This window comes from Hyla sarda, chromosome 1 (assembly GCF_029499605.1).
Source record: "Hyla sarda isolate aHylSar1 chromosome 1, aHylSar1.hap1, whole genome shotgun sequence".
Classification (NCBI taxonomy): Eukaryota; Metazoa; Chordata; class Amphibia; order Anura; family Hylidae; genus Hyla; species Hyla sarda.
Window position 1 is genome coordinate 450,468,584 of NC_079189.1, and position 27,304 is coordinate 450,495,887.

General features: G+C 45.2%; 1 protein-coding gene across 24 annotated transcripts in view; it reads left to right on the plus strand.

Moving 5' to 3' along the window:
* RIMBP2 (RIMS binding protein 2) overlaps nt 1-27,304 on the plus strand; it is a 970,948-nt gene that overhangs the window by 528,730 nt on the left and 414,914 nt on the right. For all 24 annotated transcript variants that reach the window (XM_056533442.1, XM_056533333.1, XM_056533398.1 and 21 more), the window contains one exon: nt 24,115-24,204. In XM_056533442.1, the coding sequence (XP_056389417.1) occupies nt 24,115-24,204 (90 nt within the window). The remainder of the gene's footprint in view (nt 1-24,114; nt 24,205-27,304) is intronic.

Sequence of the window (27,304 nt, forward strand, 5' to 3'; positions counted from 1 at the left end):
ATTATTTTGTGGGGAAATAAATAAAAAAATACCACAATTTTGCAGATTTTGGGGGTATAATTTTTAAGCAGTACACTTTACATTAAAAATTCCATATTTTCTATATTCTGTAGGTCAATATGATACCCATGGGTACATGCTTTACTATTATTGTACTGGTTTTAAAAGAACTCAGACTTTGTAAAATCAGTAAAATTTTAAAATTGCCGTATTCTGACCCCTGTTATCTGCAACTTTTATTGGTTTCACTTTTGCGTATTTCTGACCTTTTTGATCACTTTTTATTTTATTTACTGAAATAAATGATGTGACCAAAAAGCAGCAATTTGAGGTTGCTTGTTTTTTTACGTATTCCCCGTTCACTGTACTGGATCATCAACATTATTTATTATTTTAATCTGGTACCAAAAGCCAGAAGAAGACCAGGACCAGAGGACAGGACTTACTGAAGTTCTCCTTCAGGGTATGTTCACACGCTCGTAACTAGCAGCCGGTTTCCCACTGCAGAAAAACTTGTGCGGGGTACGCTACCGTTCATTTTGAAGGGTCTGCAAACCTGCCACTATTATGGACTTTCCATGTGCCCAAGTGCATGGTAGCGTAACTCGCAGTGGAAACCTACTGCTAGTTAAGAACATGTGAACATTCTCTTAAACACAAAAAATATTTACAATAGATCTTAGATTTGGACCCTGATATGTTTGTTTTATGGCCTTAGATGCTTTTCCCCTCATTGGGATCTCAGGCCGTATTCACATGGTGCGTGATCAGGAACCTAGTGCTGTGTATTCTGCATCACAAAACAGAGGAAACCAGGAAAATCTTTGGTCATGCAATTTGGGGGCCCCATATTTAATTTTGCCCAGGGCCACACTTAGTCTGAAACCAGCCCTGGCCAGAGGCAGCAAAAACAACCCCAAAACATAATTGAACCTCCTCCATAACTGTGTTCTTTTGTTTGAAGGCCTCATTCTGTTTTCGGTAAACAGTAGAATGATGTGCTTTACCAAAAAGCTCTATCTTGGTCTCCTCTGTCCACAAGACGTTTTCCCAGAAGGTTTTTGGCTTACTCAAGTGCATTTTGGCAAAATGTAGTCTTGCTTTTTTATGTCTCTGTGTCAGCAGTGGGGTCCTCCTGGTTCTCTTGCCATAACTTTCATTTAATTTAAATGTTGACAGATAGTTTGCGCTGACATTGATGCTCCCTGAGCCAGCAGGAAAGCTTGAATATCTTTTCAACTTGTTTGGGGCTGCTTATCCACCATGCAGCTTTTTCTCTTCTGTTCACTCCCAGGGAGATTAGCTACAGTGCCATGGGTTGCAAGCTTCTTGTTAATGTTGCGCACTGTGGACAAATGCAAATCTAGATCTCTGGAGATGGACTTGTAACCTTGAGATTGTTCATATTTTTCCACAATTTTGGTTCTCAAGTCCTCAGACAGTACTCTTCTCCTCTTTCTGTTGTCCATGCTTAGTGTGGCACACACAGACACACAATGCAAAGACTAAGTGAACTTCTCTTTTTATCTGCTTTCAGGTGTGATTTTTATATTGCCACACCTGTTACTTGCCCCAGGTGAGTTTAAAGGAGCATCACATGCTTGAAACAATCTTATTTTTCCACAATTTTGAAAGGGTATCAATAATTTTGTCCAGCCCATTTTTGGATTTTGGTCTGACATTATGTACAATTTTTTTCCCCTCCTATTTGTATAGCAGTGTGTATGTAGTACACACAAACACTGCTATACACATGGGGATATGTGCAGAGCATTGCATCCTAGTTTCTGTACCACAGACACAAGGGTGCAATGCTCTGCACATACCCCATGGGTAAAGCGGTGTGCACTGCACACTGTACTACGGACACTACAGACACAAGGGTGCAATGATCTGCATATACTGCAATACACATAGGGGTATATGCAGAGCATTGCACCCTTGTCTGTAGTACAGACTAGGGTGCAATGCTCTGCACATACCCCCACCTGTATAGGAATGTACACACACTGCTATACACATGGGGGTATGTGCAGGCTGCAGAGCATTGCCTCCTAATGTCTCTAGAAGACACTAGGGTGCAATGCTCTGTCTACTCATGTGTAGTGCAGAGCAGACTGCAGACTCACACGGATGGAGGCCCTGGGAGGATCACCGGCCACCAGGACAGCAGCACAGTTAGTGTGTGCTGTATTGGAACCTCAACCTACCGTACGGGGGCCCTGGAGGCGGTGGACGGCGGCAGAAAATGGAGGGTCACTGATCCTCATGGGCTGAGTAGGGAAAATACAGGTAAAATGGCGGCAGGGGAGGAGACAGTTAGGTGGAGCAGCAGCAGCCTCCTAACTAGTAACACTGATCGGAGGGTGGAGCTGAGAGCCTCAGCCTGAGACTGTCACCGAGGCTGCAGCCTCTTGACCACAGTCAACGAATTGGGTGATTATTCGATAACGGGATTCGTCGACAATGAATCCCGTTATCGAATTTAATCAATTTTATCGATTAATCGTTGCAGCTCTACTGTGCACTTCTTGCAGAGGGGGGAGCTGAGCTGATTTGCACTAAATAGGGTAACATCGCGACCCCCAAATTACCGCAACCACAAATTCATCCTGGATGGCATTATTACATTTGTCATGTTGTATTTACAGCCATTTGTGGTTTGCAGTGCAATCTCATTTACTCACATTAGCTAAGATGCTGCAATTCAGGGAGCGCAACATGGTGATCTTTGGTCACGCAATCTGGGGGCCCCATTTTTAATTTTTGCCCAGGGCCCCACTTTGTCTAAAACCTTACCTGCGTACAGATACAATCTTTATTGAAATCCAAAAATAAAGCACAAACATTTAAAATCCACACATAAAACAGAGATAGCAGGAACTAATAAATGAATGGCCTGGATGCTCAAAAAAGTGGCAGTAGCTAATAGCAACCATCTGTAAGGGGCCTTACTACATAAGGTAAATGCCTCCATACAATATCAGGGGTACAAGTTGTGCATATAATACAAATTGTAAAGTGCAATATCCTAACAGTGATTTAATATGGGTAATGATGAGTGTCCTGTCCAAGGGCTACCAGTAGCATAATAGTGGCTGTGTAAGATACCTATTTCTTCTTTGATGCTCCAACCTGATGTAAAAATGCTGATTTGAGGTGTATTGAATTGTGGAGTCTTTAATGCAATGTAGTCAGTGACTGGTTGCCAGTGTCTCTAAACAATGGGTACTTAACATAAGTTGGTGAGCAGAATTTGACACATATTTATACCATATTGTTGTATACTGAAACCATATAGGGGCAGGGCCGGATTATCATGGGAGCTTTTGGAGCTCATGCTCCTGGCCCTGAACGGCCAGGAAAGGGGGCCCCACTCCCTCTGCATCATTCAGGTCCTGGTCGGCAGACACTTAAAAACAGGGATCTCCACACAGAACATAATGGCAGTGACTGCCCGACCAAGACCTGCTCTGTACCTTCTGAACATTGGAGGGGATGATTTCTTTGAGGACCTGTGGTGATGTCACGATCATGTGACTTGGGGTGGAGCTAAAGTTCCCGGCGCAGCCAGGAGAGCAAAGTGTATGTGGTGAGTTATTCCTGCAATCTGTTGGTGTGAAGTCACTGTATACAGCAGTGTTTCCTAACCAGGGTGCCTTCAGCTGTTGCAAAACTACAACTCCCAGCATGCTAAAGGCACCCTGGTTGGAAGACACTAATATACAGTATATACATGTGCGCTCCAAAGCTGCACTCACTATTCTGCTGGTGGGGTCACTGTGTACATCAGTGTTTCCCAAACGTAGTTGTGTAACACTTGGCAGCACTCTAACTCCCAGCATGCCTGGACAGCCAAAGGCTGTCAAAGGCTGTTTACGTATGCTGGGAGTTGTAGTTTTGCAACATATGGAGGCTGGTGAAGTCGCTATGTACATACATTACATTACTTATCCTGTACTGATCTTGAGTTATATCCTGTGTTATACTCCAGAGCTGCACTCACTATTGTTAATCAAGCCTTCAAGGGGGCTTCAATGCGATGTCATAGAGTTTCTAATTAATATATTACGAGCTCGGAGAAATGACTGACACAGACACTGTGTGTTCAAAATCAGTTCTATTGATAAGAAGCAACGATACTCCTTATATATGCTACAGGCAGGAAATATAAGTAGGGTGATGTCATATACATGGTACAATAAATTAATACAAGATGTCTTTTCACGTGCACAATGGGCTTCCTATAGAAAGGTGCCCTGTTATGGGTTCCTGTACAAAAATCTCTGTCAGTTCCTTGAATGCCTTCTAGGACCTTGCTCTTCTAAGAGAGGTAATATATATAGTTCAAATATGGTTGGAAATGGACAACATGGCCGCTTAAACCAATTTTATTATTATTCTCTCACAATTCCCCCATTTAGAAGCTAGGAAAATGGCAGCAGTGTTGATATTGAAGGTACTTCAGAGGCTCTATACCACCGTCTGCCGGACTTTCGATTACATGCTTAGGTGCTTCACCGGATTCCCACCACTGTTCCATTTTCCTTTAGCTTCTGAAATATAAAAAAAACAAGTGAAAGCATCATTTGAAATACAGGGGTAACCGTTTTACTTGATGTTAAATCCTGCAATAAACCCATATATTAATAAAACACAAAAGGACAAAAAACAAGAATAATATAGTCATGGGACCAAACAGGAAATGGCTGATTTTAGTAGCCGACTGCAACCACCCACTAAATATGTCATACCAATGATGTGCATTTTCATCCTTAATAGATGAAGCTAATCCTAGAACCTGATCTTTGTCCATATAGGCAGACACTAAGCTATCCTGTAAGGTGTGATTATATCTATGTATGTGGTTTCTTACATGTTCGGCATCTTTTAACAAATTATGCAATTTAGATAAGTTGTAGATATATGTAGGTAATTCAGTAAAGTAGGGAAGAGTTATGTTTAAGAGTATAAACAAGCGAATATCATCTTCAAACAAGAAAGTCTCATTTTCCCAATATAATACATGAACACCTGATATACACCCTGAGAAGGGAGCAGTAAGATTAAGAGGTATAAGAGTTTCATTATCATTACTGACCAAACACACTTGTTGAGGACCTACCTCAATAAAATGATTTCCCACAGTGACCGGAGTTCTGTAGAACTTACATATGTTACTTTCATGTTGTAACAGACAAGGTTCATAAACCTCAGTCCCTTCACCACAAACTTTACCCTTATTAGCATCATTACACAAGGATAAATCATGTGTGTTGTTCTTTCCATCCAAATATTTACCCCAAATTTCAGGATACCAGAATTCTGAAGGACTGTCTGCTGTAGTGATAAGTAGAGGTATGGTAATCAATCTACACGTTACAGTTGCTTTTCCAGGCTTTACATGGTAGACCTCAAAGTGTCCCGCACACCACCTATCTTCACATATTACATCTTTACCATGTGTTTCAAACCAGATATCTGATTTACTCAAATGTGGAAAGTATTTAGCCCATTCATTATAATTTCCAGACATTAAAGCCATTTGAGCTTTTGTCTTTTGTGTGTGATAATATATGATATTCAGAGAACACATAGTTTGATTAATAAAATGAGCAGAAGTATTCCATAAATCCAAAGCAGTAATCACAGATATATTAAACATTGTTAACCCATGATCTTCTATTTGTAGCAGCTGCTGTTGCATATTAATGCTTGTTGGGTACCATTTACTTGATATTACTAATGCATCACTTATGTGTCCGCCCGCCCTCATCCACTTATTTTGTATAGTCTCCATCTGTATACTATTGATTATTCCCATCCCGGTTCCTGCCCCTCCTAGTAGAGTGTCATACCATTCTCTTTTTACCCGGGGGCACTTTGGAATGTCAGGGAAAGAAAGATTAAAGGTAGTAAGAACTTTTTGTTGACTTTTTGTTGATAGAGACATTAATACAGATGTGAGGAGAAGGTATTAGTACAGAAGTGTTAAAGGTGGGAGGCTCTCTTTTCACTATATGTAAGTTAAATACAAACCAAGTATGGTTAACGATGATACTCTGATTTGTGCAACTGTACATTCCTAGCCCAGTTATTTCTGTGAACTTGGCTGTGTGATTGCATTGTATACTGGCATTTACCGTTGTGGGAGGATCATTTTCATCATCCCAACTACAGCACTTAATCTGGGTTATGTGTGTTGTCCAATTAAAAGCTATAGTGGCATTTGATTTAGTCGTTATCATGTATGTTCCCACTTTTATCCTATATACCCCATCATGCCCTTGTATTGTGCCATTACCTACATTACATGCCTGATTGGGTGGACATGTGTAATTTCCCTCAGTTCGGTACTTGGTGTCATTTTTCCACCACAACACTACTTTTGTTGCACCCCTCTCCTCTTTGACTGGGACTGCTGGTGTCCATGAGGTGGACAGTGAGACTAGCCATATTATGAATACTATACAGATGACCACCTTCATATCTCAGGTGTCAAAACCTTTTTGCAATGTGACGCGTGAACCCAGGCGGGCTTTCCTTCAAGCTTCACTCTTTTGTAAGGCCTGCACGTGTGAGGTCAATACTCCATGTTGGACAACACATAAGGGGACAAGCCTGTCTTCCTGTTCGGTGTGTACCTAACTGAAAGCAATGTCAGGGGCAAACACTCTGTCCAGGGTTTGCCTGTTTCCTGCATTGCTTTTTGGATTTTTAGTTTCAATGTTCCATTCAGGCATTCGACCTTCCCACTGCTTTGTGGATGGTAGGGAGTATGGAAAGCCTGAGTCACTCCTGGGTCAGACATTATGTTTTTCATAACTTCTCCTGAGACCTACAGATAACTTCATTCATAAGTTTGTTTGCTGTGTTACCTGCAGTGGCCACAGGAAAAGCTTTTGGCCAACCGGAGAACCGGTCAATACACACTAGTACATATTCATACTTCCCCACAGGAGGAAGTTGAATATAGTCAATTTGTAACCTCTGAAACAGGTAGAGTGGCTTTGGGGTGTGTTTCTGGGGTACTTTTACCTTGACTCCTGGATTGTGCACTGCACAGATCAGACAGGACTGTACAAAGGATGCTACCATGGTTGACATGCCTGGAGCAATCCAGGACTTGTTTATCAGATCCATCATGGCACCCTTTGACAGATGAGTCTTACCATGGGCCATTACCGGATACAATGCTTTAAGCAGACAGACTTGAGGCTTGTTTCAGCGTGTCTGTCTGCAGATCTTCTTGGCTTACGACATACACAGGCTGGGCTTCTGGTTTCCAGGGCCACCAGTTTTGCGGTGCGGTCCGCGAGGTCCTTACCCTTGGCCTCTGGAGTGCCTGCCCTTAGTGTGTGCTTTTACCTTAACCACTGCAACCTTTTCAGGCAAGAGTAGTGCATCCATGAGTTCTTTGACAGACTAACCATTTTTGATAGGCTGACCGGCTGACGTGAGGAAGTTCCTTGCCTTCCATAAAACACCAAAATCATGGGCTGTGCCAAAAGAGTAACGGGAATCTGTGTAAATATTGGCTGTCGTCCCCTGCGCCACCCTACAGGCCTCAGTAAGCGCCCTCAGCTCGGCCTCTTGGGCTGACATGTGAGGTGGTAAAGCCTGCGCTTTTATGACTTTTGCGAAGAAAGAAGTAACGCTGGCACTACCTTGCTTCTGTACCGTCTGTAGTGGGGCTCGGCCGGTACACGGAGGAATGCCGGACAGGATCCGGAAAGTGCTCAAGCGGACCAGCAACAGCAGAAGTGATTATCTCAGGTGTAAGAACACACGTCCACTGCAGACGTCTTGAATCCAAACTTTATTAACAGCTACGACAGAACACAGGCAACAATTATTGGGAAGTAGGCTGTGAAGAAGCTCTGTGAGCAAAACAATTGTTGCCTGTGTTCTGTCGTAGCTGTTAATAAAGTTTAGATTCAAGACGAGTGTTCTTACATCTGAGCTTTTATGACTTTGTGTGCACTTACCACAGCGTATCCAGTATGGAACCATCCATCTTCCCCTTGTAACCTTGAACCATCATCAAATAACTAAAATTCAGGATTAGTTAGAGGGGTTTCTTGTACATTAGCAAAACCTACTGTCTCTTGTTGCATTAAAGCTACACAATCATGAGGGTGATGTGCATCAGACAAATCTTTGTCAGTAGGAGAATTTTTTTTAAGTGAGGACCCATTATCCCCCTCCCCTCCCCCATTTGAATCTTGAAAATCGACTGGGAGGAGAGTAGCAGGATTCAATGTAGTACAGCGTTGAAATGAAATGTTTGGTGGCATCAATAAGGCACATTGTAGTCTGATTTGCCTGTTTTGGTTGTACCTGTGTCAATATGCCTTGAATGTCATGTGGTGTGAGCACTACCAAAGGGTAAGTAAGTACAATGTCTGAGGCTTTGTCTACCATGGCCTGGACTGCTGCAACTGCCCTGACACATGAGGGCGCTCCTCTGGCCACAGGATCGAGTCTGGCAGAGTAGTAGCCCAAAGGGCGGGACTTCCCACCATGCTTGTGGTAGATCATAATCCGGAATTCCTAAAGCAGGAGAGGAAAGAATAGCAAGTTTCAGTGAGTAGAAATTGTCCACTGCTTCAGAAGTGAGTGTGAAAGGAGTAGATGGTAGGCAGTCATAGAGAGGTTGCATTAGTAAGGAAGCTGAACGTATCCAAGGTCTACAGTTGGACACCAGACCTAGAAACGTCCGTAAGCCAGAAACAGAAGTAGGGGGTTTTAGTTTACGGACAGCCTGTTTCCTTTCTTCTGTGAGGTGTTTAGCACTGTGACTAATACAATGTCCCAGGAAGATGACCTTATCCTGGCAAAATTGTAGCTTTTCCTTGGAAGCCTTGCACCCTGAGTCTACTAGAAATGCTCACTCAAGGTGGCAGTCTTTCATTGCTCCTCTGTGGGCACACAGACAAGCAAGTCATCCACATATTGCAACAAGACCACACCATCTGGCATTCCCCAGCCCTCCAGCAAAGACTTAAGAGCCTGAGAATACATGTTAGGGGAATTGTGAGCTCCCTGCGGCAAAACAGTCCAAGCATACTGTTTGCCTGTAAAAGTAAAGGCAGAGAGATACTGACAATCAGGGTGGCGTCCAACGCTAAAGAAGGCGTATGAGAGGTCCACAACAGAAAAGCAGGTTGCATCAACAGGTACGTGTGACAACACGGTATGTGTACTTGGTACAACAGGAGTGTCAAGCAGTGTCACTGCATTGATTAGACGAAGATCATGAACCATGCGGTAGCTAGTGGGTTGACCTGGTTGTGTTTTCTTTTTGACTGGGAACAAAGGTGTGTTTGCAGGTGGTGTAATTTCCACTAGTGCCCCAGCTTTCAGGTAGTCTTGAATTTGCTGTTCAAATGCCGATTCCTGTGCCATACTCAAAGAATACTGCCTGACCCTCGGAAGTGATGCGCCTGAGCAACAAGCGTGTGCCCGGCTTCCTGTCATGCTCTTACACTCTGGAAACTCTCTCTATGGTTCTGGAGGACTTTCAATCCTCCAGAAACAGAGACAGTTTCCAGAGTGTACGGGCATGACAGGAAGCCGGGCACATGCTTGTTGCTTGCTACGGACCCCCGCTCATGGTTCGGCACAGGTGAGGGGGGGGCGAGGCGATATTGGTCGGGGGCTGGGTGTCTTCCAACACAAGGTGCCTCCAGTTGTTTCACCACTACAACTCCCAGCATGCCCTGACAGCAAATAGATGGAGGCACCCTGTCAGGAGAACTAAGGGCGGAACTCGGCCCCCAGCAGGCATCCGTGACTGCTGGGGAAGTCTGCCTGGTAGTGAGCACACTACCAGGCAGACAAAATGCTATTTTTAAGATAATTAAAAAAAAATAATAAAGGCAGGGAGGGGGTTAGGGATAGATGGGCAATAGGCAGGGACAGGAAAAAAAAAAAAGAGGATGGTGGGAGCTACCCTTTAAAGGACCAGGCCAATTTTCACTGTAGGACCAGAGCATTTTTTTGCACATCTGACCGCTGTAACTTTAAGCATTAAAAACTCTGGGATGCTTTTACCTTTCACTCTAATTCAGAGATTGGTTTTTTGAGACATATTCTACATATTCTACTTAATTTAGTGGTAAAATTTTGTCGTTACTTGCATAATTTCTTGGTGAAAAATTCCAAAATTTGATGAAAAAATTGAAAATTTTGCATTTTTCTAACTTTGAAGCTCTCTGCTTTTAAAGAAAATAGACATTCCAAATAAATTATATTTTGATTCACAAATACAATATGTCTACTTTTGTACATGTACATGTTTTTACTTTTGGAAGACATCAGAGGTGCTTCAAAGTTCAGCAGCAATTTTCCAATTGTTCACAAAATTTTCAAAATCAGAATTTTTTATGGACCAGTTCAGGTTTGAAGTGGATTTGAAGGGTCTTCCTATTTGAAATACCCCATAAATTACCCCATTATAAAAACTGTACCCCACAAAGTATACAAAATGACATTCAGAAAGTTTGTTAACCCTTTAGGTTACTCGCATGTTCTTGTAGACCCAGTTTTTGAATTTTTACAAGAGGTAAAAGGAGACAAATCCTCTCAAAATTTGTAACCCAATTTCTCTCGAGTAAGGAAATACCTCATATGTGTATGTCAAGTGTTCGGTGGGTGCTGTAGAGGGCTCAGAAGGGAAGAAGCGACAATGGGATTTTGGAGAGTGAGTTTTTCTGAAATGGTTTTTGGGGGCATGTCACATTTAGGAAGCCCCTATGGTGCCAGAACAGCAGAAACCCCCCACATGGCATACCAGTTTGGAAACTAAACCCCTCAAGGCAGGTAACAAGGGGTCCAGTGAGCCCCACAGGTGTTTGATGACTTGTTAAAGTCGGATGTGTAAATAAAAAAAAAAAATGTCACTAAAGTGCAGTTTTTTCCCAAAATTTAGCTGAAAATTGAGCAAAGAAATAACCACATGGCATACTATTTTGGAAACTACACCCCTCAAGGAACGTAACAAGGGGTACAGTGAGCCTTAATACTTCACAGGTATTTCATGACTTTTTGTTAAAGTTGAAAAATAAATGTTTTCACTAAAATGCTGGTTTTTCCCCAAATTTTACAAGGGATAATACCCCCAAAATGTGTAACCCCATTTTTTCTGAGTATGGAAATACCCCATGTGTGGACGTCAAGTGCTCTGCTGGCGCACTACAATGCTCAGAAGAGGAGGAGCGCCATTGAGCTTTTGGAAAGGGAATTTGTTTGAAATGGAAGTCAGGGGCCATGTGCGTTTACGAAGCCCCCCGTGGTGCCAAAACAGTGGACCCCCCCCCACATGTGACCCCATTTTGCAAACTACACCCCTCACAGAATTTAATAAGGGGTGCAGTGAGTATTAACTCTCCACTGACGTTTGACAGATCTTTGGAACAGTGGGCTGAGCAAATCCAAAATTACATTTTTCATTTTCACGGACCACTGTTCTAGAAAACGGTCAGACACCCGTACGTCGTAAATGCTCACTGTACCCCTTATTACATTACATGAGGGGTGTAGTTTCCAAAATGGGGTCACATGGGGGAGGGGTCAATTGTTCTGGCACTATGGGAGCTTTGTAAACACACGTGGCCTTCAATTCCGGACAAATTTTCTGTTCAAAATCCCAATTGTGCTCCTTCTCTTCTGAGCATTGTAGTTCGCCCTCAGAGCACTTTACATCCACATATGGGGTATGTTCTTACTCAGAAGAAATGGGGTTACAAATAATTTTTTTTTTCCTATTTTCCCTTGTGAAAATGAAAAATTTAGGGTAACACCAGCATTTTAGTGAAATTTTTTTTATTGTTTTATTTTCCCATCCAACTTTAATGAAAATTCATCAAACACCTGTGGGGGTGTTAAGGCTCACTATACCCCTTGTTACATTCCGAGAGGGGTGTAGTTTCCAAAATGGGGTCATATGTGGGTATTTATTTTTTTGTGTTTATGTCAGAACCGCTGTAAAATCAGCCACCCCTGTGCAAATCACCAATTTAGGCCTCAAATGTACATAGTGTGCTCTCACTCCTTGTTATGCGCCCGCAGAGCATTTTACGCCCACATATTGGGTATTTCCATACTCAGGAGAAATTGCATTACACATTTTGGGGGTCTTTTTTTCCTTTTACCTCTTGTGAAAATAAAAATTAAGGGGCAACACCAGCATATTAGTGTAAAAAAAAAAAAAAAGTTACACTAACAGGCTGGTGTAGACCCCAACTTTTCCTTTTCATAAGGGGTAAAAGGAGAAAAAGGCCCCCCAAAATTTGGAGTGCAATTTCTCCCGAGTACGGAGATACCCTATATGTGGCACTAAACTGTTTCCTTGAAATACGACAGGGCTCCAAAGTGAGAGAGCGCCATGCGCATTTGAAGACTAAGTTAGGGATTGCAAAGGGGTGGACATTCTACACCATTGATTCCCAAACAGGGTGCCTCCAGCTGTTGCTAAACTCACAGCATGCCTGGACAGTCAGTGGCTGTCCGGAAATGCTGGGAGTTGTTGTTTTGCAACAGATGGAGGCTCCGTTTTGGAAACACTGCCATACAATAAGTTTTTCATTTTTATTGGGGGGGGGGGGGGGCAGTGTAAGGGGTGTATATGTAGTGTTTTACCCTTTATTATGTGTGTAGTGTAGTGTAGTGTAGTGTTCTTAGGGTACATTCGCACTGGCGATTAACAGTGAGGTTACCGCTAGGAGTTAGTGCTGCAGCAAAAAAATTGCCACAGCTCCTACTTGAAGCGGGAAACTTACTGTAAACCGGTCCGTGTGAATGTACCCTGTACATTCACATGGGGGGCAAACCTCCAGCTGTTTCAAAACTACAACTCCCAGTATGCATTGACAAACTGTGCATGCTGGGAGTTGTACTTTTGCAACAGCTGGAGGCACACTGGTTGGAAAACCTTCAGTTAGGTTCTGTTACCTAACTCAGTATTTTCCAACCAGTGTGGCTCCAGCTGTTGCAAAACTACAACTCCCAGCATGTACTGATCAAAGTGCATGCTGGGAGATGTAGTTATGCAACAGCTGGAGGTACTCAACTACAACTCCCAGCATGCCGCGACAGCTGTTTGCTGTTTGGGCATGCTGGGATTTGCAGTTTTGCAACACCTGGAGGTCTACAGTTTAGAGACCACTGCACAGTGATTTCCAAACTGTGGACTTCCAGATGTTGCAAAACTACTAATCCCAGCATGCCCAGACAGCAAACTGCTATGTGGGCATGCTGGGAGTTGTAGTTTTGCAAGATCTAGAGGGCCACAGTTCACAGCACAGTGATCTCCAAACTGTGACCCTCCAGCTGTTGCAAAACAAAAAATCCCAGCATGACAGCTGTCTGGGCATGCTGGGAGTTGTAGTTTTGCAACATCTGGAGGGCAACAGTGTAGAGACCACTGTATAGTGGTCTCAAACTGTTGTCCCCTAGATGTTGCTAAGCAACTTACCATGCAAAAAACAAAAGCAACTTACCGGCTTCCGTCAGCTTCCGCCAGCCGCACGACACCGATCGTCGCCCGCAGGGTAAGTGGATCTTTTATCGCCGGTTCCCGTCATTTCCCTGTCCTGCCCCGCCTATTGTGGGTGGGCAGAACGGGGAAAACTAAAGTTAACCCCCCCGCCCCCGGGCTGCTATTGGACGTCGGTTCTAGACGCCTAATAGCAGGGATAGGAGGGGTGGCACCCCTGCCACCTCACTCCGAACCCTTCAGGGGGATCGTGGGTGTCTTGGACAACCGCCATCCCCCTTATTTTCCGGGTCACCATAGACCCGTAATGACCTGTAATTGCGCAAATCACAAGTGTGAATTCACTTGCAATTTGCACCGATAGCCGACATGGGGGGGGGGGGGGGTTCTGATGACCCCCCCTGGGCATTTGCGCGTGGTGCCTGCTGATCAATATCAGCAGTCACCCCAGTCACCCCAGTCCGGTCCCAACCGGCCGAGGCAGAACATCCCTCATACTGCTGCCTGAATTTGGACCAGAGATCCAAATCCAGAACCCCATTTGGATCACATCCCACTTTCTCTAGTAACGTTTTTACAAGCTTTTCCACCTGAGTCCTTTCCTTTACTGTACTATCTGCTTGGCTGTCTTCCACTTAACTGGTATCTTTTTACTGAAGAAGTTACCCATCTTCTTCTGCTTCTATCCCCGCTTACTTCACTGTCTCTATTATTCTCGACTGCACTAGTGCAAATTCCGCCCTGTGAGTCTAATTCCCGACTTGACCCAAATTCCTGAGTAAGTCTAATTCCTTTACCTGAGAGCAGTTAGGGGGTTCAGGAGTTTAGTTTCCCCTTTTCTAGCTTCCTGTGCTAGTTTCCAGATAAGATAACCCATAAGCAGAAAGAACAATCCAAGACAGATACATGCAGTTACAATGTCTAGCTCATATGACATGGCTCTTTCTCAGTGTGTTCTTACAGACCAGAAACATGTATGTATCAAGAAGGCATGCGCACACCTACCCTCTGGACAAAAAGCAAAGGCTACCTCAGGAAACACAGATAAGATTGGTAAGATAAGGTCTTACCTTGACAAGTTTTTTTTCCTTTAAATCTGTGGGTCCAGGGGTCTCCTGCCTTCCACTAGGTCCAGGGGGATGATGATGCTGCAGCTCTGCTCTTGATGTCTTCTGGCCCCACACTCGGGCTCCAGGTTGTTAGTGAAGCCTTCAAGGGGGCTTCAATGCGATGTCATAGAGTTTCTAATTAATATATTACGAGCTCGGAATTGACTGACAGACACTGTGTGTTCAAAATCCTTATATATGCTACAGGCAGGAAATATAAGTAGGGTGATGTCATCTACATGGTACAATACTTAATTAATACAAGATGTCTTTTCATGTGCACAATGGGCTTTCTATAGAAAGGGGCCCTGTTATGGGTTCATGTACAAAAATCTGTGAGTTCCTTGAATGCCTTCTAGGGCCTTGCTCTTCTAAGAGAGGTAATATATATATATATATATATATATATATATATATATATATATATATTTCAAATATGGTTGGAAATGGACAACATGGCCGCTTAAACCAATTTTATTATTATTCTCTCACACTATTCTGCTGGTGGGGGTCACTGTGCACATACATTACTTATCCTGTACTGATGTACATGCATAACATTATATATCCTGTACTGATACTCACTTATATCCTGTAGATCTTTTATTAAAAAATATAAAACATTACAAAAAGAATGAACATCACCATAACAATAATACAAACAACATACACCTGTATAATATATACAAAAATGAGTCCATATTAGTCCAAAAATGTCCAACCAAGTATCTTCTGGTCCAGCCTCATTCTCACCAAACACACCACTTAATAACAACAACAACTAAACACTCTACAATAATAATAATAACAATAATAACTAAAAACTGGTCCGGTTGCATTTCCCCACCCAAAATAATAAATATAATAAATATGTGTCAAACCACCAACTAACACCGCAAACAGAAAAACAGAATATACAATGTATTTTATCATTTTTTTTTTTTTTTTTTTTTTTGGCCCTGAGCTGGTCCCACATCCCATGCCCCCAGTACATGATAACAGACGTCCATGAACCAGTCCAGGATTTATTTTTTTATTTTTTATTTTTTTTAAATAAAAAGTCCCACACAGAATCCCCCCATCTACCCACCACCCAACCTAACACTAAACCCCAACACAACACAACCCCTAGAAAAAAAATACAATATATATACATATATACATAAATGTACAAATATATACAAAATAATACAAACTTTACAAACCAAACAACAAACAACAATAAGGCTTTTCAATCACACAAACCCCTAAAGCTCAAGTTCATTGCCTGCAAGCCCTATATCAACATATATCTACAGCACAAAACAAAAAGACTAATGTGCCAGCATCAGCCCACCACCAGGGGGAGACAACAGGCTAAGGCACTTTAAAGGCAGAGCCCCTCCACAGACGAGAGGCCCCGCCAGCACCCAGCCTCTCGTACTCCAGAGAACGCACCTTCACCAGGTCACCGAGAATGTTCCTAACCACCTCACCCACAGGGAGGATTTTACGCTGCGTCGACACTAAACACCGTGCGTTCCACGTGTAATACCTGACCACTGAGCTGACTAGGAATAAAGTGCACCGGTCCCAGCCTCCAAGGTTTCTGAATGCCCCATAGGCCCATTCCGCATAGGAGAGACTGGCCAGCCGAGGCCAACCAATGGAAGAGCCCACCCTGTTGTAAACCTCTGTGTTAAAGGGACAATGAAGCAGAAAATGCTCCATGCTTTCCAGCATGCCTCCACACTCTTTGCGGGGACATCCCCGGTCATCAGAGCTCCTGCACTTCAGATTGTCCCTCACACACAGTTTCCCATGGAAGCAGCGCCAAGTCAAGTCCCAAAACTTCAAGGGGATCCTGATAGAATTCAAAAGCTCTAAACCCACCTCCAGATCCCGACTTGGGCAGTCCTTGAGCGCCAATGGCCTCATGAAATGAGAAGACAGGACCCTCTTGTCAAGGAATTTCCTCGACAGAGTCCTAATCTCCAACATCCCCAGACCCCACCGATGAATAACCTTCAGAACCGGGGTAGCATAAGCCGGGAGATGCCCGTGTGGTGTGCAAAGATCCTTCACTTGCCCTCCTGTCTCCCATTCCTGGAAGAAAGGCCGAAACCATCCCCTACAGGAGGATACCCACGGAGGAGCCCTCTCTGACCAGAGGTTTGCTATATTGGTCTTAAGAAAGGTATTCACTAGGAACACCACAGGGTTGACCATACACAACCCCCCTAGTCTCCTCGTACGGTAAGTAACCTCCCTCTTCACTAGGTTCAGTCTATTCCCCCATAACATTTGGAAGAACACACTGTAGACCCGGGTCCAAAGAGGTTCTGGCAACATGCATACACTGCCCAGATATATCAGCAAAGGGAGCAGGAAAGTTTTCATCAGGTTAACCCTTTCCCGGAGGGTCAAAGACCAACCCTTCCACTGATCCACCTTCTGAGCGGCGATCTTAAGCCTGCTTTCCCAGTTTTGTTTGGGGTAATCCCCTTGACCAAATTCGATGCCGAGGACTTTTGCGGATTCCTGGGGCTCTGGAAGGGCGCCCGGGAGATCAAAATCAGGATCTCCCCCTCCCAGCCAGAGACTCTCACACTTATCCTGATTGATCTTGGACCCGGATGCCTCCGAGTAGCGGTCCACCTCTGACATCACCCATCTGCCCTCCTCTTGTGAGGAGACAAACACGGTGACATCATCAGCATACGCTACCGCCCTCAGAGCCGAATCCAACACCACCAGGCCCATTCTCACCCCCGCCAACGGTCCACAATCAATCCTTCTAAGGAAAGGATCGATTGCAAACACGTACAGCAAAGGGCTCAAAGGACAACCCTGACGGACACCAGACCCAACCTCAAAAGAGCGGCCAATCCAACCATTCACAAGCGGGAAACTCTCTGCCCCTACATACAAGGTCTTAAGCCAATCAACAAACTCCCCTGGCAGACCATATCTCAGAAGGACAGACCAGAGGTACTCATGGTTAACCCGATCAAACGCTTTTGCCTGATCCAAGGACATCAAATACCCCTTCCAGTGGCCAGCCCTACCCTGCTCCACAGCCTCTCGGACACTGAGCACAGCACTAAATGTACTGCGGCCCAGAACAGAGCAATGCTGAGCCCCCGAAAGGAGCCGGGGTGCAAACTTCACCAGCCGGTTAAACAGCACTTTTGCCAGAATCTTTCGGTCCACATTGAGAAGCGCTATGGGACGCCAATTCTCAATGTGGGACGGGTCTTTACCCTTTGACAGGATGATCAGCGTTGACCTCCTCATTGACTTTGGCAGAGTGCCCAAGGATAGACACTCATTAAAAACCGCGGTCAAGAGGGGAACCAAAGTGTCCTTAAAGGTCTTATAGAACTCAGATGTTAAGCCATCCGGACCGGGTGACTTCTTGAGGGCAAGCCCATCAATAGCCATCCTGACTTCCTCTTCCCGGATCATCTCTGTCAAAACGTCAAGAGAGGGGTCTACTCCTGGTTCAGGGACGGTTTCAGCCAAGAAAGCTGATACCTTATCTCGATCTAGATCTTTCCTTCCCAAGAGGTGCGAGTAGAAGGATCTGACGACCTCCAGGATCCCTGATCTGGACCTTTTCAAGGATCCCGTACTATCAATCAGTCCTGAGACTACTTTACTATTCACTGACATCTTGCAGTTTCTGTAAGGGTCGGGCGAGTGGTACTTCCCGTAATCCCTCTCAAAAACCAAAGATGCGTGCCTATCGTACTGGCACTTCATCAGCAAGGACTTCACTCTGGAGATATCGTCACGACTACCTCCAGTCGAGACAAGGTTCTCAAGTTTCTTCCTCAGGCCCTGGTACAAGCGGTACCTGTTTAGGCTTCTGAGGCCCGAGAGAAGAATCTCGCAACCCTTTCCTTGAAGATCTCCCACCACTCTGACTTACTGCTACAAAGGCCCAGCAATGGTACCTGGCTCTGAAGAAAATCCTCAAAGGACTGTCTTATCTCCGCTTCTTCCAAGAGAGACGAATTCAGCTTCCAATAGCCTCTGCCCATCCGGGGGGTCTCTGTGACATTCAGAGAAAACAAAATTAAACAGTGATCGGAGAACTCCACCTCAACAACAGATACTGCTGAAGAGACGGCTTCCTCCTTTAAATAAAACCTGTCTATCCTAGACCTACAACTACCCCTATGATAGGTGAATCCCGCGTGGCCTGGGGTGTGCCGGATGTGGACATCCACCAGGCGAGCCTCACTCGCTATGCTATTAAGGGCAACGCTATCATAAGTCAGCTTGTCTCTGGCACCTCCCCTGTCTTGGGGCCTCGTGACAGCATTAAAGTCCCCTCCAAAGACTACCTGCCGACTTGTAAAAAGATAGGGCTTGATCCTCATAAAGAGACACTTCCGGTCCCACTTAGACTGTGGGCTGTAGATGTTAATAAGGCGAAGTTCTTGTCCCCTCATGAGGATATCTAAGATCAGGCACCTCCCCATTTCTAACTCGATAACCCGTCGGCATTCTACCGCTGCGGTAAAAAGGACCGCCACTCCGCTATACGGCTCGGCCCCAAGAGACCAGTAGGAAGGCCCATTCCTCCACTCTCTTTTAGCCTTGTAGATAGATGACATATCTGTTAGCCTGGTCTCCTGCAAAAATAAAATATCAGCATTAATATGGGCAAAAAAATCATAGACAGCAAAACGAGCTGTATCTGACTTAATGCTGGCGACATTAATGGACGCCAGCGTCAACGGAGAGGGTGCCGCCATCGAGGGTGATTGAGTTAAACAGCTTTCTTTTTCCCACTCCCCTTCTCACCCTCCACATCAGAAGAACTCTTCACTCTTTTTAGAGAAATAGAAGTGTCCATCTCACCAGATGTCGTTTTACTTTCCTCGTCTCCGGATTCTAGGCCAGTCCCTTCCCCTGAGGACATAACCTCCCCAGGGGAAGAGGACTCTGCACCCCCTGGAAGCCCCTCTGCCACCTCCCCCTCATCCTCCCCTTCCGAAGAAGAGGAGGAGATGTCCCTGAGGGGTCGGAATCGATTGGAAAGGCCAACCAGAGGGGAGTCAGTTTTGCCTTCCTTTGGCACCTGGACCAGGGTGGGAGAAGATCTTAAATCTCCCTTTTTTCTACTTGTACCCCGCTTTCGTGTCTCCTTCTGCCATCCCCCATCATCCTCCTCCACGCTATCTGAGGAGATGGCACCTTCCTCATTCTGGATCCTCCTGACCTCCTCATTCAACTCGCCATCCCTCGGGGTCTCAGCAGCAAGGTTGGCCTCTGGGACAGAATGAGAGGTCATCCCGGTAACCCGGGCTTTCCCCATCACCCTATCCCTTTGGCGTTTGTCAAGACGTCTTAGTTGGGCTGGTGTCTTTCTCTTGCTGTTCCTCACTGACCCCTCAGTTCCTCCACCCCTGCTAGTCCCCTCCCCAGCAGATTCCGGCTCGTGATCTTCACCCGCTGGGGACAAGACCGCATTAGCGAAAGAACGAGGACAACGACTGAATGGGTGACCTAAGTCACCACACAGGTGACACCTAATCTCTGCACAAGATGCGGCAAGATGGCCTACACCCCCACACAAGGCACATTTCTGCACCGTACAGTTTGCACTGAAGTGTGTGGGGTCACCACATCTGTGACAGAGCTTCGGCTGACCCCGGTAGAAAATCTGGATACGATCCCTACCGAGAAAGGCAGAGGATGGAATATGGGTAACTGTATTTCCTGAACGCTTAAGTTTTACCAAAAACGTCCAGGCTCCTGACCAGATGCCAAACTCGTCCCTGTTCTTCTGCGGGACCCCCATTACCTCGCCATATCGTCCTAACCAGGTGATGATGTCAACACAAGAGAGTGATTCGTTACGGGTCAAAACGGTCACTTTCTTGATTTCGTTTTGACGAGACAATGCCTGTACGGCAAAGTCTCGCCAGCCGGGCTCATTCTTTACCAATTCATAATTCGACCAGAAAAGCTCAAGCCCCTCTGGCCGAACAAAACTGATATCGAATCCAGGAGCACCGTAGGGATGTATCAAGGCGAAGATATCGACTGCCTTGAAGCCCATCTTTAGCAAGAGCTCAACCACTTTGGTCCTTGAAGGACACATATCTTCGCCCTGCCACCGAAGACGGACCACATTCCTACGGTTACTACCTGCCCCGGCTGTTGGGAGGGACCACACAGTATCGCCCCCTCTTTCCTCTCGGAAGGCAGAGAGACCGTGTCTCTCTATCCAGAAGGACAGATCAACTGCTCTACCCTCTACATTAATCGACCTTTCCCCCTTTTTCAGAGCCTCCAGGAGACGTCGCTGCAATAAACCGTCCCTAGAGTCAGGAGACGAGGAAAGTATTCTACTTCCCCCCAGCAGTGACATTGGCATAACTCCTATGATCTGTCTCCACTGGGGGGGCAACCGGACCAGACCCTACACCTACACCACTGCCAATGACAACATCCCCACCACCCCCAATGAAAACATTAGCACTTCCCCCAACAACATTGTTTCCAATAGCCTCATCTGTAGTCCCATCACCACCACCCCCAATTACAGCAACAGCAAAATCACCTTCTCCAATAACATTAACCTCCATCCTCTCCCCAGTCATACACCCCGTACCCCCATTTACCTTCTCATTCACACTGGCTGGACCAGAAATAGCAAATCCGGGAAACGAGGATGATGATGATGATGATGTTTTTTCCTGTTTTGCCTCAGCATCACGGGGCACTGGGGCTGGGACAACCTCCGCTGGCCCTTTAAGGGACCGGGCAGCATGCTTGCCCGGTCTAGAGGAGGCCCCAGCCCTGTTCTTATTAGTGCCCTCCGCCTCATCAGCATCATCTCCAGTCTTTTCATGGCGCCGCTGATCAATGGGATCAGCGGCACCAATGCAAAACAAACGTTTTTCTTCACTTTTGGGAGTGTCTGTTATGCCCTTTACTACCTCCGGCACTGAGTCACCCCCCTCTCCCACAGGGGAGCGAACTACAGCACCGGAGTCTGCCTCTCCGCCCACCGCTGGGCCGCCCTCACTGTACGGCCTTGCGGCCGATGCCTTCTCTGCTCCATCCCTGCTACTGCAAACAGGCATGGAGCTCTGCGCCCTTTCAGTATTTGTACTCTCCCCGCACCTTTGCACCGAGTCCACCACAGAACACGGGCTGGGCTGGGTAACGGGGCTTGCACAATGAGCTGACCCTGCGGCCGACTCAGGGTATACATGGAGGGGGGTGTAGATGTAACTCACCACTTCTTGCTGCTTTGGCTTGGTCTTTTTCTTCTTACCCCCAGGTGCCTCATTTGGGAGCTCATCTCCAAACACCAGGTTCTGAGGACACACTGGGGATTCCAGCATACGAATCTGGGCCATTAGCGCCCCTCCCTGGTAGCTGCTGTCACTGTCCTCTCCTGAGTCGGCAGGTGATAATGCTGGCTGCTGTGCAGGGGGCCCACTGTACGGGGCCTGCTGCTGTTGCCGCAGGCCACCAGGTGGATCTGGCTGTTGTTCTTCCTCCATCTCCTCCACATCATCCACCTGGCTGTCAGGTTGCAGCCCCATCAACCTTTTATTTTTTTCTTCTTCTGTCACCCTGAAGCGCTCCTCATTTTCCAATTTTTCTTTAAATGGCCCACTCTTCTCCAGTAATGCTGCTCTCCTCTCCTCCAAAACTTGCATGTCAGCCATAAGTCTTTTTATCTCTGACTGGATCTCAGTTTTTTTCCGTTTAGGACTAACCTTGGCTCTGGCACGGGCACACCGCAGTTCCTCTCGGAGCCTCCTGATGGCCTTACAGGCGTCTTCATACTCACGGAGGTGACTTTTTACCCGGGAGGTATAGGTGGAAATAGACTCCCGGGTCCTCAGCACTCCCCAGCCTTCCTCACTGAGGTCGGCTTCACCTCCGTAAGTACTCTGCCTTCTTCCGGACGAACCCAGCTTTCCACTGGCAGCACCCAGCTTTCCCAAGGAGGATCCCACCTTGGAGTTTTTCGCCTCTGTGGGGGGAGTTGGAGCAGCATTGCTGCGACTCCTGGTGGAACGCCTCACCCCCAAATCCTCCGATGTTCCGGCCGCTTGCTGGCTTCTACTGCTCCCCTGCGGCCTATTCCGAGGAGCAGAAGCCTGGGCCTCGCCTCCCTCACTCATGCCTGGAAACCCACTCCCTCCCTGGGGAGGAAGAAGCAGGCCCCAGGTGGAACAGGTGGAAATCCCTGGAGCTCAGGAGACACAGCAGACACACACAGCACAGCTGAAGCACGACCACACCCGCAACTAATTGGTCAGCACTCCAGAGCTGCACTCACTACTCTGCTGGTGAGGTCACTGTGTGCATACATTACATTACTTGTTAGGGGTTGATGTCAGTGAGCATTTAGTGGTGATATCAGGGATGATGTCACCAGTGAAGTCGGGGCCATATCTGAGCACTCAGTGGTGATGTCAGTCTTACCTCAGTGGTGAGATTAGGAGAGGACACTGAATGGCGTAAATGTTAAAAAAAAAAAAATGCCAAAGTCTAGAATTGCTGCTTTTTGGTCACATCATATACCATAAAAAATATAAAAAGCAATAAATTCCCATCTAAATAAAAATGATGGCAATAAAAACTACAGATCACAGCATAAAAAATGGTTCCTCATATAGCCTTTTTACGGAAAAATAAACGTGTTATAGGGTTCAGAATGGGAAAATTTTATGCATGTTGATTTTCTCACGAAAAGTAGAAAAAAATGTAATAAAACCTACATTAGGTATGGTTGTAATTTTAACTGTAAAATATATTGCATAGAAACGACCCCACGCCTTCAAAAACTTATCAAAATTGAGTTATTTTGCTATATTTTCTTTATGAATTGAAAAATGCATTTATTGTATGTGGGGAGGGCATCTATATGGGTGTGGATGCAGGGGGGGGGGGGGGGCATGAGTTGACAGTCCACCCATGCTAGCTGGCAACAAGTCTCAGTGGGAGGGGAACAAGTCTCAGTGAAAGGGGAGGGGGACTGTCTTGGGGGGATTGTTTGGAGGCCTCATCATATTGAAGTGCTCAGTCTTCCAGGCAGCCTTAATCTGGCCCTGTATAGTGGTGTGTGCATAATGTTCATTCATAATGCATTTCCATACCTATTGCCACTGATGGGGTATTTCACTGCAGTGTCCATGTCTTTGGTTTCATTTAGCCTATGACTAAACAGTTATTTTTAAGCAGGTTCAGGATTCTTGTTTTGCAAAAAGATTACAATGCATGATAAAAACAAAATGTTATCTTATAGAGAGAACTTGTTTTGAATTCCTCTTGCAGACAACCATCGATTTTCTTCTACATTCATCAAGTCCTTTGCTACTCTGGTGCCTTTCTTCTGTCAGGTCCTAGTCCACCCCAACCTTGATGTATCTCCAGGTGGCACTATAAAAGTCTTTATTTAATATGTTAAACAGGAATTTTAATATTTTTCACATTTTCAATTCCCATAAGTGTATATTTAACATGTATTCTCATATTTTTATCTAGGAAAATGAACTAAAAGATGCAGTACAAGACAAGAATCGCCTAACTCTTCAGTATGCCAGCTTATCCCACAGGGCCTTGCAGTATGACCAGGTAAATCTTTCTGATTTTAGAGGTTTTGCAGTGCTACTAGAAAATGTTGTGTTGCCGGCAATCTTGCGGATGCAAGCTAAAACTTTATAATAGTCAAAATCAGTCAGTAAAGTAGCATTACATAACGTCTCAGTATAGCCTTAGGGTGCCCATACACAATGTGGTCCCATGCAATGCACATGGCGTGTACGGTTGAAGCACATTGTAGCCCAGTACTTCCCAAGAACATGTTGTGTTGCAGAAAACTGCATCACTTAACAGCATAGACTTACAAACTGCACACATATTCGCAGCATGGCAGTGTCCGCAGTGCACTGTGTCACTTTGTGGCCACATCTTTTAGAAGCACCTTTAGCTATAGAAGGCAGCAAAATGAAGGTAATCCAAAAATGTATGTGGTCTTTTAGCAACTGTGATTGAATTTCCTCTAAAAAATAATTATATATCAAACATTGTACTATATCTTATAGCTGCATTTCCTCACTATTCTGCAGACTGAAGACAGAGCAGTAAAAAGCTGTCTTTAGTAATACAATAACTAAAAAGACAGAGAGAGGGAGTGGTAAACAGATTTGGGAGATAGCTTGGCAAGTCCATGCCAGGAAGAGTCCATCGATGTCTGGACTGACAACCTGTTGTTTCTGTCAGTTTCCGGAAGTCATTAAAAGCCAGACACTATAAAAAACATAAAACAAGAATGAAGATGATAAAATATTATTATAAGAAAGGGCAGTGGGATTTGAGCCATGACTCCTGATCAAAACTAATTGGACATAATGTTACACCAAACTCAAAAAATGGTCTGGACAAAATTTTTGGCACCCTTTCAAAATTGTGGAAAAATAAGATTGTTTCAAGCATGTGATGCTCCTTTAAACTCATAAATATAGGTGCACTACAGTGGTAGATGTAGACAGTAACATATGACTAACCCTCAAAATGATGCTAAAATTAAGACATTAGCCAGTGGATCCTTATATGAAGGACAGATCTGAGCCCGCACACCAATTCCAAGGTTTCTCAAGTGGCACGGGACCTAACACTAAACCTACCTGTGCTGTATGGGCAATACCAGGGGTCAGTGGGCAATTACAGCGGCCTGACTCACAGCCTGCTCCCAGTTCACTCCAGTGTGGCTAAGCACACATACAGTGGAAGGAGGGAGGAAGGCTATGAGCCCCACCCAAGTAGGCTGATATGTTGCCGGCCTCACAGGTGCACCAAAATGCTGCCTATAATAGTGATTAAGGTGCATTAAATTTGGAGCTTATACACCTCCAAGTATAAAATTTGAACAACAAGAAAAAATCGTGGTCTCAAATGGCAGGAAATGCTCAACCCCAAATGCAGTTGTGCATTTATGCTGGGGGAGCATATCCTGTGCTTGTGGTCCGTTGCTTAGGGCAATCCCCAGGATAAAATGCATACAACGGGGGATGCCTGCAGCAGACTGCAAGTGCCAAAATGGCATCCTACACCCAATGAAAAGTGTGGATGTGTAACATGTAGAATAATACATACATTTAGTTGCACTACTGTGGTAGATGTAGACAGTGACAGTGACAATGACTAACCTCTGAAATGTTGTTAAAATTGAGACATTAGCCAGTATATCCATATATGAAGGAAATACCTGAGCCCGCACACCAACGCCAAGGTTTCACAAGTGTGCTTAGCCACACTGGAGTGAACTGGGAGCAGGCTGTGAGTTGGACCTAATGTCCCTGTAATTGCCCACTGGCACCTGGTATTGCCCATACGGCACAGGTAGGTTTAGTGTTAGGTCCCGTGCCATTTGAGAAACCTTGGCGTTGGTGTGCGGGCTCAGGTATGTCCTTCATATAAGGATATACTGGCTAATGTCTCAATTTTAACATCAGTTTGAGGGTTAGCCATATGTCACTGTCTACATATGCCACAGTAGTGCACCTAAATTTATGTATTACTCTATATGTTACACATCCACACCTTTCATCCGGTGTAGGATGCCATTGTGGCACTTGTAGTCTGCTGCAGGCATCCCCCATTGTATACATTTTATGCTGGGGATTGCCCTTAGCAATGGACCACAAGCGCAGGATCTGCTCCCCCAGCATAAATGCACAACTGCATTTGGGGTTGAGCATTTCCTGCCATTTGAGACCACGTTTTTTTTTCTTGTTGCTCCTTTAAACTCACCTGGGGCAAGTAACAGGTGTGGGCAATATAAAACTCACACCTGAAAGCAGATATAAAGGAGAGAAGTTCACTTAGTCTTTACCTTGTGTGTCTGTGTGTGCCACACTAAGCATGGGCAACAGAAATAGAGAGAACTGTCTGAGAACTTGAGAACCAAAATTATGGAAAAATAACAATCTCAAGGTTACAAGTCCATCTCCGGAGATCTAGATTTGCCTTTGTCCACAGTGCGCAACATTATCAAGAAGTTTGCAACCCATGGAACTGTAGCTAATTTCCCTGGGCATGGACAGAAGAGAAAATTTTATGAAAGGTGTAAACACAGGATAGTCTGGATGGTGGATAAGCAGCCCCAAACAAGTTCCAAAGATATTCAAGCTGTCCTGCAGGCTCAGGGAGCATCAGTTTCAGCGTGTACCTACAGTGAAATATGGTGGAGGTTCAATGAGGTTTTGGGGTTGTATTGCTGCCTCTGGCACTGGGTGCCTTGAATGTGTGCAAGGCATCATGAAATCTGAGGATTACTAACGGATTTTGGATCGCACTGTACAGTCCAGTGTCTGAAAGCTGGGTTTGCATGCGAGATCTTGGGTCTTCCAGCAGGACTATGACCCCAAACATACATCAAAAAGCACCCAGAAATGGGTGGCAACGAAGCACTGGAGAGTTTTGAAGTGGCCAGCAATGAGTCCAGATCTAAATCCCATTGAACACCCGTGGAGAGATCTTAAAATTGCTGTTGGGAAAAGGCGCCCTTCCAATAAGGAAGAGTGTTCCAACATTAGAGGTGTAAGAAGCAGCAGGAGACACGTAAAAGACTGAACGGCTGAAACAGGTACACAAGCGGGGCAGAGGGAAGTGAGGGAGAAGAACCTAATACACGGTCAGTACTGAACTTAGTAATCTACAAAGAGCTACAATA